Here is a 17,204-nt window from a genome sequence, read left to right as displayed (position 1 = left end):
CGACCAGTTGCTGTAAAACTGCGTGGGTTGACTGATATATTTGTCAGTCCGTCTCGTTCGCTTTCCACCTCTTTGCCAACGCGTCGATTATTATATCCTCTATAGACATGTGCGAACAAAATCGAAGACAACTCCTGGATCAGAGAATTCAAGTATAAAAATGTTGACCACAACTCTTTATATGTATGTTCGCTCATGAATATTATACATTTCGAAGGGAGACTATTATCTTAATTAAAATACAAACTTTTGTAACAGAAGTAAAAATACACATAAACAGGTAATTAACACGCTTGATAGCGCTCACGCAATATCGCGTGCGCGACCATTTGAAGAATGAAACCTTTGATTACCGCTGTAAATTAAATCGCGCCAAATTGTAATTGGTCAAATGAATCGTCATGAAATTAAATCACGTGGAGTTTCGGCGCATTCGATCTCTTCAAACTTCACGGCGTTTAATCAAAATATTCGCGCGCAATTAACGCTGACATTGATAATAAACTTCGCATTAAAATGTTAAGGTATAAGGAAAATGAATCGTATACATTAAATGATATTTATAATGGTAACACCATCTTTTCTGTGTTTGCGTCGGGCAACTTATTTCGGGCAATAATACGATGACGGTGTTTCGCGTATAAATAGTTTTCGATGTATTACGTGCACGTGCAAGGTTGTTTTAACTATAGATATGCTGTTTCAATCTGAAGATACGTAAATTCATGTATTTAGAAATAACGATTTTATATGCATATTTCTGAAAGGAAATAATTTTTATGTTGATTCATTTTTATAAAAATTACTCATTTAATTTGTTTACTTCCAGCAGAAACAGGCATACAAATCATTTATTTGCAATAAAATGAAGCCTGACAAAATGCTTGAAATGTACTAAAATATATATTCAATTTAAAGTAATAAAATTACATATGTAATATTACAAAAATCATAAAAAAGTTGGAAACAATTGAAGGTAACAATGGCGACTATGACGTAGTCAATGGTAACAATTAACGATGTTTATATATAGGTCTTCATCGATTTCTTTGCGTTGCGAAAAGTAAGTTCTATGGAAACAAAGAAAGCCCCCTACCACGTGCTTCGCTGAACCTATAAAATAGACATAAAGACGAGTTTCAGAACATCGAACACGCTGGCACGTGGTTGTGTTGCTACAAGAAATAAACATGAAGTTGTAAGGGTTTATTGTTTAATTGTTTTAAAATATTAATATTAATTAAATATTTATCATGTAATTATATTTTTAGGCTAAATATAATGGCATTGGATGCGATGTTATCGCGGTCTTCAGAAGAAACTCATTATATTCGCAAAAGCGTGTTAGAACACAGGTTAGTGGCACGTAAGAAAAGTTCTTCAACAAAGAAACGATGTCCATTTGATGCACTGCATTTAATCGATGAAGGCCATTTTGAGGTATTAATAATACATTCATATTGTAGAAAATACTTGCGTGAATAGTATCAAAGTACAAACTATCCATGTAGAAATTGATAAGAAGTACTGTTTTAGCATCATCTTTTAAACTGTGTAAGTAACACGAACGTGAAAGCAGAACCAAGTGACTTAAAATTAAAGTATGAATTAGGAACTGTACCTTTGGAAGAAGTAACAGCACTCCCTGTATCTGTAATGGAGGATTGGCAGGAGGTTTCATTCAATATTAACCTTTCTATATTGGACTTTACTTCAGAAATGTTAAACAATGTTTGATATTAAAGGAAAATTTAGGAACGTATGATCCTTGGAGAAGTACTGAAAAAAGGGACATTATACGGTGCTTGTATGGAGGAACAAAATCACAAAGAAAGCTGTATAAATTATGTGAAAGGAAGAGACTAGAAAATCTTGAAGTACTTGGTATCATAAAGTCAAACTTGACAAATAACTTTGTAAGTTTTAATAATTTTTCATATTTATCTACATTTTATAAATGTATGAATATTATTTCTAATTATTTTGTATTTTAGAAACATACCAAATTAAGAAGGCCTCTAACATACCCACAATTTCTTCTGAAATTAAAAAGATTAGCTTTAGACGATTTTGATACCTTGTTGAAATCTGCTGATGTCAGTAAACTGCTTATAAGTGATGTTAATAATACCATTAATATAAAAAAGCCAATATCAGAAATTGGTGAAGAGATCAGTACTACATAAAATTTTACTGAACTATTTGGGTATGTAAATTCAATAGAATGTTTTTTATAAAAAATAAATTTAATAATCAACCAATAACATTAAATACTTCTACAAGTATGTTACAGGTATCTGTACAGAAATGGCACTCCATTCAAAAAAGTAACTCGAGTGAAAAAAAAACCAGTATTCATTTTGTTTATATATATTATTTTTGTACTTGCATAATACTGTTTTTTATTTTTATTATTTCTATTGTATCTTTGAAAAAACATGTAATTTAAAACAAAAAATAAAAAAATGCATGTTTTATATTTTTATAAACTTGTCTCCTCTTATTCAGTATATTTTGGTATGTTATATACATTAATACTTTGAGAACCGATGCAACATTGACCAAAAATACGTAGAATTAGTATAATAATAAAGCAATGGAATGATAAAAATTATCATAAAATAGTAAATTAGTAAGCAGTAAAGTAGTATAACGGAATTCACTGTTATATTAACAGTATAATGGAGACAGGCATTCAATACAACATATCAATTTTCAAGTTATAATATTTCTTTACAATACAAAAATCATATAACAAATAAAATTTACGTATCCTAACTGTACATTCCATCCTACACATTATTCGTACAAAAGTGTTTAAGGCAAAGTTATGTCGAACGACCGGCGCTTCAACTGTTATTCCCTAATAATTCCGCTAACAACCAAGAGGACGCTTCTTTATGATGCTGTTTTATATGATTCCTTAAGTATCTTTTCTGACCGAATTTCATACCGCATTTACAGTCGAATGGTTTCTCTTCGTTGTGTATTGCCCTGTGTCGTACAACTTCCCCTTTAACGGAAAACTGTTTGCCACAGATTTCACAGGAAAATGCTTTGATACCAGTATGTGTGGTTTCATGATGAGTTAACCTTTGCCTGCTTCTAAAGTGTTTGCCACAATACGAACATTTGTGAGGTTTATAATCCGTGTGTACACGGTTATGAATATAAATGGAATTCAGTGTACGAAACATTTTTGGACAATGTTCACACGCATATGGTCGTTCACCCGTATGAATTCTTCGATGATCATCTTTCGCGCCTTTATTGGCGAACGCGCGACCGCAAATGTCGCACGCATACTTCTTCAGCCCTTCGTGGACATCCCTTATATGTCTAGCTAAATCTTGTTCAATTCTATAAGATTTTCCGCATAAGTCGCATTTGCAGGGTCGTTTATCAGAATGGACGCGAATGTGACGCAGAAATCCACGCTTTGTAAATATAACTTTTTTACATGTGTCGCACTTGTACGAAACACGGTCGTTGATTACCTGCTTCGCTTTATTTACAAGTTCCGTTTCCTCTGGATTTTGAATCCTGTTCACGTCGGAATGTCTGTTTATGTGCTTCTTCAGTTCAGACTTCTTCGTGAAGTTTCTCTCGCAAAAATTGCAAGTATAACTTGAAAACTGCTCTGTGTCTGCAGGCGTGTTTTCATTGGATGCTTCGTCACCTTTTTTCGTTTTATGCGCAGTCATATATTTTGTCCTCTCGTAATTGGAACAGTGCAAAGATATGTGCTCGTCAAAGTCTCTCTGCTGGCCGTTGTACACAAGTTTACAATATTGACAATAATGCATCTGAGCCTCGTGTTCGGAGTTCATGTGATCTATAAAATATTCCATGTTTACGAAAACGACATCGCACTGAGCGCATTGGATGTATTCTATCTCCTCAGCATTTGTACTTTCGCTATCGACAGTAGATATTTGTATAACTCCATCAGACTCGGTCTTCCACCTGTAAAATAAATATGCCGATATCATGCGAGCGAATGCCAAGTCTTACGTAAATTCTTGTTGTGGTTCTTCGAGGCACATTCTTGATTCACTTTTACATTGCATGCGAAACAAGCGTGCAACTGCTGTTTATGAACGCGTTTATGACTAATGCAGTCTTTACTACAGAACTGTTTGCCAAAATATGTTTATTTAATTCTTGTTTTCTTCTCAAGATTTTGGCCGCATAGGAAGCACTCGTGGAAAAAGGTTTCTGAATTAAATGTATGAACGTGCAGAGATGCCTTCTGTTTCAACCAATTCCCTTTTAAGAGTTTGAGTCCATTTTGGTTCCTACCTAATTACAGTGCAGTCTCGCTATATGGCTCTTCTTTGTATAACTCATAGATCTTCCTTATGCTGAGCATTACACTGCCATGGATTGTATAGTCAGGTCTTATATCGTCATACATTGTAACGTGTTGTATTATCACACACTGTATTATTACGGGATAGATCACCATGCATTATATGACCAAATCCTCCATTATATTTCCTCTGAACGCTATGCATTATACCACTGTATGGTGGAGCTCGTTGCAGAGGTCATATAGCGAGACTCCATTGTACACGACTGTCGTCAAAATTCTAAAATTTTTTTTCAATCCTTTCGCTTCTTATGAATATTATCAAAATCTGATAGATTATTTACTTTGTTTGAAAGTAGCTGAATTCTGAAATTGTTATTACGTCTTTCCATATTTTCGTTGCCTTGCGAAACGCTTGGCTCCTGTCTCACATCGTCACTTCATAATTATACCTGAAAAGAGAGTTCTCTCATTACTTAGCGGCAGCCATAAACGAGTTCGTGTTATGATTACTTTTCTTATGATTAACTAAATAGCGTTTTTGTCGAAATGAAAGATTGCAGTCTGTGCACTGCCACGGTTTTTCATCGGAATGTATCAGTCTATGACGCTTCAATTCGTATTTTATACGAAAACATCGACCACATATGTCACATGCGTGTGGCTTCTCGCCCGTGTGTTTAGTTATGTGCACCATGAGCGAAGGTCTCGTTCTGAAGCTGTGCTCGCAGTGATTGCATTTGAAAGGGAAAACGTTCGAATGCGTACGATTATGCACGAAGAGAGAAGCTTTCTGTTTGAATGATTTGCCACAAACGTTGCAAACATATGGTCGTTCCCCGGTGTGAATGCGCCTGTGATCTTCAGCGTTGCGTTTCGTGGAAAACATTCGTCCACAGATGTCACATGGGAAATTCTTAATCCCTGCATGAGTGTCTCGCAGATGCCTTGCTAGACCCTGATTCACTCGAAACTGCTTTCCGCAGAGATGACAAGTATATGGACGTTCTCCTGTGTGTATTCGCATATGCCAGGAAAATGTGTACGGTGAATAAAGATTTTTACCACATTCGTTACAGTGATAATAAACTTTTCCATCGATCTCCATTCTAGCACGCATCACCAGTTCACGATCAGCACATTTTAGTTTCTTATCCTTTTTTCCATTGAATTCTGGATGCGACTCCATCAAATGCAACTCTAATAACTTCTTCTTTGTACTCGTGTAATCGCAATACATGCAAGGGTGCGATTGCAGCCTTTTCCTTTTATATTTCTGAAACAAGTTCCACTTCTTTTGACTTTTATCCTGCATGTTCTTATCCCTGGAACTTTCAGTTCTTTTCCTGACAGATTTAGTTTTACACTTAGACATGTGCCGTATCAAATGGTATTCTCTCATGAAAACGCGTTGACAATTTTTGCATGCATGTTGATGCTTTGAAGTAGTATACTTTTTTAACTGTGGTACTGTGTCGTTTGGACAATTTGGAGGTGACAATGTTCTCGTCATTTCTGCCGTATTAAACTCCGTACTGTCACAGTTGTCAAGTGAATTACTGTCATCATTCATGCTTTCAATGAATTTTTGAGGAACTGTACAATCATTGGCTGTCATGCGCCATGTAGTGAAGGATTTCTTCTGAGGTAGACCAGACCTGGAAAAATAATAAATGTACCAGGATTTGAATAGTCTTGGTCTGTTTGTGGAAATGGCATATTAACATGCTCGTAAAGTTTCAATGTGTCTGCTTTTAATGTGATTGTTCAAATAACGTTTCTGCCTGAAAGCAAGTCCACATTTCACGCAAACAAATGGTTTATTTTCTGAATGAATCAGTTTATGTCTGACAAGTTCTGACTTCACTCTGAATCGTTTGGAGCACACATCACAGCCATAATTCTTCTCCCCTGTGTGAGTGGTTACATGGGCCAGCATTTCCTGTCTCCTGCGAAATTTTTTGTTGCAATAAGAGCATGGATGAGGAAATTCATCCGTATGTAATTTACTATGAATATACAGAGAAGCTTTTGATTTAAAAGTTTTTCCACAGGAGTCACAGACATAAGGTCTTTCACCCGTGTGCGTTCTACGATGATCCTCTCTTGTAGCTTTTGATGCAAATGACTTGCTACAAATGTCGCATGTAAAGTTCTTGAGCTTTGCATGTACATCTCTCAAATGCCTAGAAAGGCCACCAGAGTCTCTGAATTGCTTTCCACATACGTGGCAAGTAAACGGTCTTTCATCTCTATGTATACGCATGTGTCTTAAATATGAATCTTTTAACTTAAAACATTTTCCACATTCTACGCATTGATAAGATTCCTGAACGTCGATGACACTTTTCTGTTTCATGTGTTCACAATCATCAGAATTGTTTATGTCACTACAACAGATTTTACATTTTTCTTTTATTCTTTTACTATCATTTTTTGTATTTGATGAATTTGTTTGCTTATACATTTCATCCTCTAGGCTTAATTTTTCTATACTATCTGACTTATACAACTGTGAATCCTCTATTTTTGCTTCTGTGTCATTGTTTCGAAGTTGATCAGATATTATACTAGGTTGATCAAGTGTTGAATTCATCACAGTAATCCACATCGAATCACAATCCCCATTGTCCATGCTTTTTTTTTCTTGTAGCTGGCACTTTTTTCTGTGTGGCTTCCGAAAAACATTCTGCATGTCTAGGAATACCTTAAATGGTGTCCGCATATTACTGGACCTGCAAAACAGTCAATACTTGACTCCAGCTTTGCAGCTATACAATGCCGAAGATTGTTCTTGTTCAATCCATTTATCAATGGCTCTCGGAAAATTTAAGATTATCTTTCTTGGTAATCTTCAAAGTCTAACTGTTGTTATCTCATAGTCACACATTAATATATTTTCATGTTCATTTCATTTCATTTCATAGTTTTTCGCAAAACTATATGTAAATATTTTGTTTAATAGATTCATGGTAATCCTTGTTCCATGTTTCAAATAGAAGTAGTCAATGTGTAAAGTGTTCTTTAGTTTGTATACAAAATTTATTTATCCATTTTGTATTAGAGATTAAAATTGATCTCATAAAAATTACTATGAAAAATTGAATCATACTATTATATACAAATATGTACTTGTCAGTAATTTATCAAGTTGAAATTTATTTGTAGAGGGCATTTTTTCTGCACGTTCAATGTATATAATAGATTCACTGCATTATGAGTTTATTTTTTCTTTAGATAAAAGAGTGTATTACCTGTCTAAATCATTAACAGCTGATTCTCCACAAGTTTCATCCTTTCCTGCAGAGCCTTGTTGTTGATGCTAAAATAAGAAAATATACAATAACAAGATAAAGATATGTAAAATATTATTAATCTATTCTTTACACTTACAAGAGATTCCGTTACATTAGATATAGAGATAGTATCCTCCTGCATGGAAGCCTCTAGTTTCACTGAACTCTATAAAATTGATACAAATTTTAGAAATTAATATATTTTCTAGGGGTTAAGGAATACTATCTACGCATTACATGTACACATACTTGTTTTTCTTGTAGAGCACCTTGCATTTCTAATAATCGTCTTTCTGCATTTAAACATCCTTCTGACAACTCATGCCATGCTAATAATGTAGCAGCACAATGGTAACATAATTGTAAAGGAAGCGTATCATTTTCAGATATCTATGGGAGATATTAAAATATATGTTAATTGTACAAATGTTAGTTATGCAAAAATATATAAAATAAATACCTGTATTGGTAAATATTTGTGTATCTTATTACACAAATCATGTTGTAATCCTTCTCCATCAAATATTGGGATTATGTGATCATTGGTATTAGCACATATTCTGCATAAATTGGACCAAGAAAATCGTTCTTCCAATTGCATTACTGTTGATCCCTCATTTGAAACTTCAATTACATCTTGTTGTTCATCTTGAACATTTGTTACTACAAAATATCCTTCTTCTTCGCTTTCTAATTCACTACGTGTGCTTTCATTGACCATGTTTTTTACAGTTCGGATCAAAATCGACTCCTCCCCACATGATTCTAACATAATAGAATTCTCAGGATCCATCATACCTATAATATGTAGACATCACAGCACTTTTATCACTACAATATGTAATAAAAATATATTTCTGTTTCATAAACGAATACTTACAAAAAATAAATTATCATAGCAAATTATTATATATTTTATTATAAAATTTGATTTCTTGCCAAATACCATCAACACTATATTTGTAAGATTTTGATTATTTAAATTATCTTTTAAAAATCAAAACGTCTCTTATAAATCACATACTTTTTTCTTCTTTATCATCATTATAAATGTTTACAAATTGTTCAGACTTTTCTTACTTCAACACCAATTTCGTTACACAATAAAGAAGAGTAGAGAAAAAGATATAGTATTTTTAAATGCATGTAACGTAACTCATTTAATTGAATTCATTTCATCGAAATCTTACTTCGTAATTGTAGTAAGATACTAAAATTTCACATAACTCTTCTTGACATAATGATACGCGCCATTAATGGCAGGATTCTATAGAAAAGCCGATGCGAGGTAGCATCACAGAGTGCACCAGAGACGACACCCTCTGTCGGCGTTTTTGTTCTCTCGAAAAAGCTGTCCCTTTAAATTGGTTGTGCACACGAGTGGGAAATTTAAATCGAGCAGATCTACTTTCATGTAATAAATTTTCCATATAAAATTCATATTGTTTTTTGAAATATTTTTATCAATTTCACTGCGTTGAAAAGTTGAAAAATAAACGAATATATCAAAATTTAGGCTAATTAGAATTATCCTAAGGGTGGTTAAAAATTGGTAATAATTTAATGAAGTCAAAACAATTAGAAGTTAATTGGTCTTGCACTTCGATGTAATTCGTATCATATTATAATCAATTATACTAATAAAATCAAGTATATTAATTGAATTTAATGGAAAAGATACACGTGGCGCTGTCTAGTGGCAGTGTGAAGAACTAATGAAACTGCAGTTTCAAAACCGTGTAGTTCACCCTGTTCGCCGGAGAGATGGCGGTGTGCTCCATTTTCGTTGATGACGTCACTTTTTAAAAAACCGCGCGTAAATGTGAATTTTTAACGATATATAAGAATAAAACTTTTTAAAAAACATGAAATTATTATGTGTCCGAAACAGTTCGAAAAATCATTTAATAATTATTTTGCAACATATCTGCAAGAGTAAGTTAAAAAAAATAATTAATTTAAATAATTACAATAATAAATTTGTTAATAAACTACCAAAAAATATAGAATTATACAAAATTTGACGTTAGAATAATTATACAGCAACCAATGAGAGTGGCTGCACGCTATTGGTGGATTACATGATGTCTGATTGGCTACTGTACATTACCAATCACTCTTGCACTTCGATTTGATCTATTAGTCGATTACGTGATGTCTAATTGGCTACTGTAAACTACCAATCGCACTTACACTTGAAGAGGTCGCGCTACTCAGTTTTGTTTTGCAAGTCGAGGAGGTCGGATCGGCCCTGTCAACACTTACCGGTACGAGTCAAGGATTTACTTTACCGATATTGTGCTTGTCCCTGTATTACCTACTGTGCTTTAATAAGTGTTTAGTGTGTTTTAATAAATATTTTTTAATAAATATGCGGGTGTATTAACAAATTTTATGGTGTGATTCTACAAGTGTCAGTGACTTTAACAGTGTGTTTCCTGCATGCATATACGGATATATAAGTGTACCTAGTGTACTAATAAAAGTGTTTAGTGTGCTTTAATAAATATTTTTTATTAATTATGGGGGTGTATTAACAAATTTTATGGTGTGGTTCTACAAGTGTCAGTGACTTTACTAGTGTGTTTTCTTAAGTGATTGTGCACGTGTATACGGATTTATTAGTGTGTTTTATGGTGCGGTTATTTAAACGTTTTATTAATTTTTTAGTGGTTTAATATATTTTGTGGATTGATTATTTAAGTGTTTTGGCATAGTGTTACTGGTGCTTTAGTGTACTTTATGCAATGATTATTTAAATGTTTCGGCATATTGTTACTGGTGCTTTAGTGTACTTTATGCAATGATTATTTAAATGTTTCGGCATATTGTTACTGGTGCTTTAGTGTACTTTATGCAATGATTATTTAAGTGATTTGACATAGTGTTACTGGTACTTTAGTGTACTTTATGCAATGATTATTTAAATGTTTTGGTATATTGTTACTAGTGTTTTAGTGTACTTTATGCAATGATTATTTAAGTGATTTGACATATTGTTACTAGTGTTTTGGTGTACATTATGTAGTGATTATTTAAATGTTTTAACAAACTATTACTGATGTTTAAACTGCACTTACCTACGTGTTCCATTATATTTTTGCAAACGTTTACCATGCTCTCTAAAGTAATTACTCAAGTACTTTGACATACATTTTCAAATATTTTACAATATTTCACGTTGTGATAAACGTTTGCAAATTTATAACCGACTCCTGCATGCCTCTATGTCTTTGTACTCAAAATCAAAAGCTTATTAAATGTTTGTACAAGTAGTTTTCGAAAAAGCGTATATGTTATCAAAATGCAAATCGACAAACACAGTTAATTAATCGTTGCGGTTCTTTTATGATTACAGACGGTCAATTGCCAAACCGCCACATCCAAATCTGTCGAAAGCAGCCAAGCAGCCAACCAACCAAGCAGTCAATCAATCAATCAGCCAACCAATCAAACTCTAAGATGCAATGCCTACCAAACGTGCTGTCTCAGATGCCTTACCAGTAAAACGATTGCAGTGGCGCAAGTCAGCGATCGGTGAGTCGCATGCTTTATGGTTCCTCCGGTTCCCATCATGTCGTAGGACGAATGGTCCGAAGCGACACGGGAACTGGTTGTATTTTATATTTTTGAGCGAGCATAGTGACCACGACTGTACGATCGTGCAAAATTCGTACACACTGTTTATTTCATTTATTAGCTCAGGTCAGGGTTTTCTTGTACATCGCGTTTTAACTTCTTTACAATTTAAAATTAAAATTAGTACATAGAAGTCGGATGACCCTCCGATTTCACAGTATTTTTCGAGTCACTTTTATAAAATTATAGAGTCACTTTATATTTTTACGTACGCGTGAAAATTTTTTAAATAAATGTACAAGAAAGTATCGCGGAAAACAGATTTCGATATCAAAGTTATTTACGAATGTTTGAGTCATTTAGAAATTTACTTTGATATCACAAATCTGTTAAAAATGAAACAATCGTATACTTAGATTTTTGCAAAGTGATCTTCCATTTTCCATTTTGAAAGTTTTTTAAAGTTAAAGTCAATTTTTGCTGGAAGACACTTTATTAGCATGTTTCTAATCACGTTTTTTAGCTCAGGATTTTCAGCACACATGAAGAAAACTGGTAGGTCAAAATACATGTGGCCGTGTTCATTTTTATGCTCTATACTCATGCGCGTGCTTAGATGCTCTCGCATGGGTTAGGGCAGGTGGACACGGTTTAGTTTTAAGATGTTTGGCGATCGACAAATTGACAGTGAATTATCGACACAAGTTACACGTGTGTGTGTGGTTAGGTCGTGGACCTTGTGTCGATTAAACTATAGATTCATTTTTTAAATTTTGCAAAATTGTATTTGAGAATGCATGCAAAATGCAAGTCGAGTCATTTGAAAATGCATACAAAATGCAAGTCGAGTCATTTGAAAATTTTATAAAGTGAATAAATTAGAAAATTGTATAAGTAGTTTAAATTATTACATGTACATATTACATTGAATATTCTAAAGAATAAGAAATATGTTCACTGTCGATTGTCGATCGATTTCAGCAAAAAGGTATGAACTTAGAGTGTGAATGTAGTATTGAACTCGGGTGTCGGAGACGTCCCGGGACGTACTCCCTAGGATTAGGCTTTTTTGCACCCGGGTGGTATGTGTGAGAACCGTGGAGTGTGTTTTTGTGAGAATGGACTTTGCAATTTTTTAAATATAGCGATAGGCAGGCAGGTAGCTTACTTCTGGTGTGAATGAGTTAGTTTTAAGTAGGTAGGGCCAGAGCAAGCTTTCACGTTTCTCTTTCCTCCTCTCTCACACGTGAGATGCTTGCATCTGGGGGGTTCACGAAAAATCGAGAAGAGAAAAATATTAAATATGAATTTATTTAATATTCTCTTGAACTCGATTGTTCGTTCAGGCCAGGCCTTTTAGTTTGTAAGTCGCAGTCGGGTTCTAGATCCGACTGCAAAAATGAAGTATAAAGTGAAGTGCAGTGAAATAAAATATTCTGCTCGGACATTCTTTTACGGACAGCGCATTCTAAGAATCGCTGGTCGTATTTTTATTTTGAGTAATTATTTTTCTTAACTTATTATATATTGCATAAAATTTCGATTTTGTTATCGATCGAAATAAATGGATAGCAATGCAATTTTATTTTTATGAAATTGTCTGCTATCTGTTTATGGAGATTGATAGCGAAATTGAGAATTTATGTAATTGAAAACTAAGAATGTCCGAGTTACCGTAAAATTTCGCGAGTGATTTTTGTGAGGCTTTGCCGAAGAGAGAAGAGGCTATATGCCGAAGAGCCCCGGCAAAATTGCCAAAGAAGAGGGGAACTATTAATGGCTCTCCATCTTAGGATGGAGAGTCATTTTGTCACTATGCTCGCTAATTATTTTTTTGTATTTTACATGTGTTTTTTTTGAACGATACAAAATGTATCGTTTTGCTCGAATTTTTACGAGCAAAGCCACCCGCGATTTTTATGCCCTCCCTATTAAATTCCGAGATTTTTGTATAACTTCGCGATTAAATTTTGAGATTAGAGATTTTTGTGTCCCTTCGCGATTCGAGACTTATGTCCGCCCAATTAAATTTCACGATTAGAGATTTTTGTGTCCCTTCGCGATTGCATTACGAAATTAGAGATTTTTGCATCCCTTCGCGATTCGAGATTTTTATGCCCGCCCAATTAAATTTTGAGATTAAAGATTTTTGTGTCCCTTCGCGATTGCATTACGAAATTAAAGATTTTTGCATCCCTCGCGATTACAGTACGAAATTAGAGATTTTTGTATCCCTTCGCGATTAAATTTTAAAATTCGAGATTTTTATATCCCTTCGCGATTTTATTTCGAGCTTCGAGATTTGTATACCCCATCGCGATTTTAATTTCCCCGATTTTTATGTGTTAATTATATTTCTCTGTTTCAGGAATTGATTTTAAATAAATTGTTTTATTGTTGATCGATCTTAATTTCGTAATTGTCATTGTATTTTCTGTTTCTCGATAGGGTTGTTTCACTTCTTCTCGTATAATTTTGTAGGATAATAAAATTTTGTATGTTTCAGATTTTATTTTTTGGTAAGTTAATGCTCTCTTTTCTCAAATTTCTGTCTTAATAAATTTTTGTCTATTTTAGTGTTTCTTCTTTGCTAAGTTCTGTCGTTTCCTCAAATCCGCAATTTTCATTGCGTTTCGTATTTTTTGAAATTCTTGTTTGAAATAAAGAAAAATTTTCCTCCTCCTCCCACAATTTTCTGTGTTAATAGAATTTTGTCTGTTTCAGATTTTTATTTTACGTAAGTAATGAAATAATTTATATTCGTCTTAATAAAATTTTATCTGTTTCAGAATTTCATTTTTGGTAAGTCCATTCAATGCATTAGTTTTTTAATTCCGAGCTGTGGGAGGAAGGGTGGGCTCGGGCGCAGGTTTTTCGTCACGATATGTGACGAAAAGCCTGCGCAAATTGTAAGTGCCTTTTGTTCTAACTTGCACTCATCTTGACGACAATTTTTTAACTTGTTAGATATTAGTTTGGAGTAACAGCCTATCGTTTTTATTATCAATTGCTTTAAACTTAAAAGAAAGTTCTTCCAACTTTCTTCTTTCACTCTTTTCTTTACTTTTACATTATACGAGTGCAATTTTAGAACAAAAGGCACATTTAGGGCTTTAATTTTATGTAATTAATTTTCAATGTTTCATATGTGTTTTAATTACATTTGTCTGTTTCAGGTTTTAATTTCAAGTAAGTAAGTAGTGAATTATTCATATATGTCTTAATCATTTTTGTATGTTTCAGGTTTCAATTTTATGCAAGCAATTTATTTATTCATATGTATCTTCATTGTATTTGTATGTTTCAGGTTTTTATTTTGATGATTCATGTTTGTCTTAATTTCGTTCAGATCTTTCCGGTTCTTATTTTAATTAAGTAATTGAATATTTCTCAAATATATTGTATATTTTACAGGTGTATTTTTATTGAGTCGACACGAATTGTGCATGCCTAAACATTATAATGTTACAAATATTGCACTTGTTTCTCCGTTTCTTCTTTTGTTATTCTGTTCTTCTTTTTATTATTCTGTAGGTAATGAATACGTCATCATTGAAGACACCCATCGAGGGATCATCGAGGGATGCGTGCGTTAGTTTTAAGTTAATTTTATGCGTGCGTTAGTTTTAAGTTAAGTGTGCTCGTGGGCAGGGTGGGTGGGTCCTTGTAAGTACCTCTCATTCTAACTTGCGCTCATCTTCACAATTCTCAATCTTTGTACGCGTTAGCTTGTAGTATACCCACTTATTTTTTGCCAATCGTTCTGCGCCCAAGTGGATCATTGGGGGTTCATAGCGCTGTGAACACGCGGTAGAGGTGAGCTGCAAGTGCCGGTGTAGCGCGAGTGATATTCTTTGCCCGGCGGGGCCGAACGGGGGGAGCACCTCTCATAGCATGATGTGCCCCCCCGATCTGCCGCCATACTGCCAAGGGGCATCACGGCAAGGGTGTCCTCTGTATAAGTCGCCCGCGCGTCAGAAATGGGAAACCCTCCGCCAACTGGGGTGTATCACTCGTTCTTACCAAAGGTATCTTCGGTTCATCTTTGCCGTCGTGGTTCACGTAAGCCACTATGGACTACCCTTTGACCCATGGAAAGCAAGGTTCGCTTGGCGAAAAATAATGGTCCCCCTTTTTCACAGAAAGTTCTTCTAACTTTCTTTTCTTTTGGTAGAAAGTTCTTCTAACTTTCTTCTCTTTTAGTAGAAAGTTCTTCTAACTTTCTTTTTTGCCCCTTTGCTTTTTGAATTCGTCATAGATTATTCGAGTGCAATCTTAGAATGAGAGGTACCGTGCGGCGTTTAGAATAAGTTAAGCGTATGCGTGGGATCCTATGTAATTAGTATTAAGTTAATGTATGTGCGTGTGTGTGTGTGATACAAGCTCTTTACTGGATTGTGGTAAGGAACTTGTATATGCGAGCGTATGAGCTAGGTAGAGTCAGAACTCATTTATCCTTCTGATAAATGAGATTGCATTTGGAGGGTGGAAGGGATTTGGAGTTAGGGTGGGTCACTGTCGTAGCCACCTCCACGTGGTGTGACCCGGTAATCGGTATAGTTCTCTAAAGATTTTTTAAAGTCTTTACAAAACTATATCGAGCTGAGCGCTACGGTTTTATTTCGCGATTTTATTTCGAATATTTCACTCCTTTTTTCTATGTTAATAAATTTTTGTCTGTTTCAGAATTTAATTCTTCGTAAGTTCCTACCCTGTTCTCTCTTCTAAAATTTCTGTGTTAATCAATTTTTGTCTGTTGTAGTATTTCTTCTTCGGTAGGTTCTATTGTCTTCTCACATCCGCAATTTTCATTGCGTTTTCTGTTTTTCGAAATTCTTGTATGAAATAAAGAAAAATTTTGCTCCTCCTCCCACCATTTTCTGTGTTAATACAATTTTGTATGTTTCAGCATTTAATTTTTTGTAAGTTCTGTTTATTGCAATAGTTTTACAATAATTCCGAGCTTGTGGGAGGAAGGGTGGGCTCGGGCGCAGGTTTTTCGTCACAACACGTGGCGAAAAGCCTGCGCACATTGTAAGTACCTCTTATTCTAAATTGCACTCATCTTGTCTCAATTTTTTAACTTACATATTAGATTATAGTAATAGTTTGTCATTTTTCTTTGAACTTCCCCAAACTTAAAAGAAAGTTCTTCCAACTTTCTTTCCTATCCTCTTGCAATTTTTACAAAGTTTCATTTACGAGTGCAATTTTAGAATAAGAGGTACATGTAGGGCATTTAGAATGTATTACAGTATGCGTGAGTGTGTGAGAATGTGAGTACAGGATGCGGGACTTCTTCTCATCGTGGAATCATAGAGTTCTTCAAATTCTAAATGATTTTATTTTTGGTTGGAAGATGTCAAGATTTTTGCTGTTTTATTTCTTGCTTCGAAATTTTTAAGGCTCCTCACTATTTTATTTCTCCCCTGTCTCACTTTATTATTTCTTCGGTTTTTAATGCTTGTACTTTGATTCCAGTTTCTCTTTCATTTCCTGCGTGAATATTCTTTCAAACTTCGAAGTTTTTGGATCACCTCGTCTTTCCAATTCGGTTTTGAAGTTTTTCATTTCTTGAGGTTTTCGAACAGCATCGTGATTTTATTTTAAGCTTTGAAGTTTCCGAATCTCTTCGTCTTCTTATTTCAGAGTTGAGATTTTCGAAAGCATAATTTCATTTCGGATTTTAAGATTTTCAAAACCTACGATTTCGATTTTTCAAGAGTTTTGTTTCGAATAAAGGGAGATTTCATTCCTTTATCCTTCAATTTTCTGTCTTAATTACTTTTATCTGTTTCAAGTTTTTATTTCAAGTAAGTAATTTAATCAATCATCGTGGCAACATCGATGGATCATCGAGGGATTGCGTTAGTTGTAAGCCAATTTTATGCGTGCGTTAGTTTTAAGTAAAGTGTGCTCGTGGGCGGGCGGGTGGGTCCTTGTAAGTACCTCTTATTCTAACTTGCACTCATATTCTCTACTCTCAAACTTTGTACGCGTTAGCTTGTAGTATACCC

At 34.3% G+C, this 17,204-nt stretch overlaps 3 protein-coding genes across 7 annotated transcripts; 1 reads left to right on the top strand and 2 right to left on the bottom strand.

Moving 5' to 3' along the window:
- Positions 1-139: 139 nt before the first annotated feature.
- On the top strand, positions 140-8,406 carry LOC100875080 (uncharacterized). 4 transcript variants are annotated; one of them, XM_012289700.2, is made up of 8 exons: positions 140-280; positions 830-976; positions 1,034-1,198; positions 1,272-1,440; positions 1,537-1,674; positions 1,746-1,916; positions 1,995-2,206; positions 2,284-2,489. In XM_012289700.2, the coding sequence occupies exons 3-7, from the start codon at positions 1,191-1,193 to the stop codon at positions 2,184-2,186; spliced, it is 678 nt and encodes a 225-aa protein (XP_012145090.2). In that variant the 5' UTR covers positions 140-280; positions 830-976; positions 1,034-1,190; the 3' UTR covers positions 2,187-2,206; positions 2,284-2,489. The 4 variants fall into 4 exon arrangements, with proteins under 4 accessions (XP_012145090.2, XP_076392078.1, XP_012145093.2 ...); XM_076535963.1 differs by lacking the exon at positions 2,284-2,489 and adding an exon at positions 8,341-8,406 and having other exon boundaries at positions 830-1,198; XM_012289703.2 differs by having other exon boundaries at positions 830-1,198; positions 2,294-2,489.
- On the bottom strand, positions 2,709-8,918 carry LOC100880762 (uncharacterized). Of its 2 annotated transcripts, none has more exons than XM_012289698.2 (6): positions 8,489-8,899; positions 8,069-8,406; positions 7,858-7,998; positions 7,706-7,774; positions 7,567-7,634; positions 2,709-3,966 (listed from the first exon to the last, which is right to left on the bottom strand). In XM_012289698.2, exons 2-6 carry the CDS (start codon positions 8,402-8,404, stop codon positions 2,850-2,852), a joined length of 1,731 nt encoding a protein of 576 aa, XP_012145088.1. In that variant the 5' UTR covers positions 8,405-8,406; positions 8,489-8,899; the 3' UTR covers positions 2,709-2,849. The 2 variants fall into 2 exon arrangements, with proteins under 2 accessions (XP_012145088.1, XP_003705265.2); XM_003705217.3 differs by lacking the exon at positions 2,709-3,966 and adding an exon at positions 6,031-7,047 and having other exon boundaries at positions 8,489-8,918.
- On the bottom strand, positions 3,993-5,930 carry LOC143265210 (uncharacterized). Its single transcript, XM_076535948.1, has one exon. It carries the CDS (start codon positions 5,928-5,930, stop codon positions 4,785-4,787), a length of 1,146 nt encoding a protein of 381 aa, XP_076392063.1. The 3' UTR covers positions 3,993-4,784.
- Positions 8,919-17,204: the final 8,286 nt, after the last annotated feature.

This window comes from Megachile rotundata, chromosome 10 (genome assembly GCF_050947335.1).
Source record: "Megachile rotundata isolate GNS110a chromosome 10, iyMegRotu1, whole genome shotgun sequence".
Taxonomy (NCBI): domain Eukaryota; kingdom Metazoa; phylum Arthropoda; class Insecta; order Hymenoptera; family Megachilidae; genus Megachile; species Megachile rotundata.
The sequence above is the reverse complement of the archived record's forward strand: the minus strand, read 5'-3'. Positions and strand labels throughout refer to the sequence as shown.

What these genes read in the sequence shown, in the direction of transcription:
- LOC100875080 (XM_076535963.1), top strand. An exon ending in TCGATGAAGGCCATTTTGAG is followed by an intron (nt 1,441 to 1,536) that starts GTATTAATAATA and finishes GTACTGTTTTAG; the next exon opens with CATCATCTTTTAAACTGTGT. An exon ending in TAATGGAGGATTGGCAGGAG is followed by an intron (nt 1,675 to 1,745) that starts GTTTCATTCAAT and finishes TTGATATTAAAG; the next exon opens with GAAAATTTAGGAACGTATGA.
- LOC143265210 (XM_076535948.1), bottom strand. Translation starts at nt 5,930, where the DNA reads ATGACAGCCAATGATTGTACAGTTCCTCAAAAATTCATTGAAAGCATG.
- LOC100880762 (XM_012289698.2), bottom strand. Translation starts at nt 8,404, where the DNA reads ATGATGGATCCTGAGAATTCTATTATGTTAGAATCATGTGGGGAGGAG. An exon ending in GTGCTCTACAAGAAAAACAA is followed by an intron (nt 7,775 to 7,857) that starts GTATGTGTACAT and finishes TCAATTTTATAG; the next exon opens with AGTTCAGTGAAACTAGAGGC. An exon ending in CTAATGTAACGGAATCTCTT is followed by an intron (nt 7,635 to 7,705) that starts GTAAGTGTAAAG and finishes TTCTTATTTTAG; the next exon opens with CATCAACAACAAGGCTCTGC.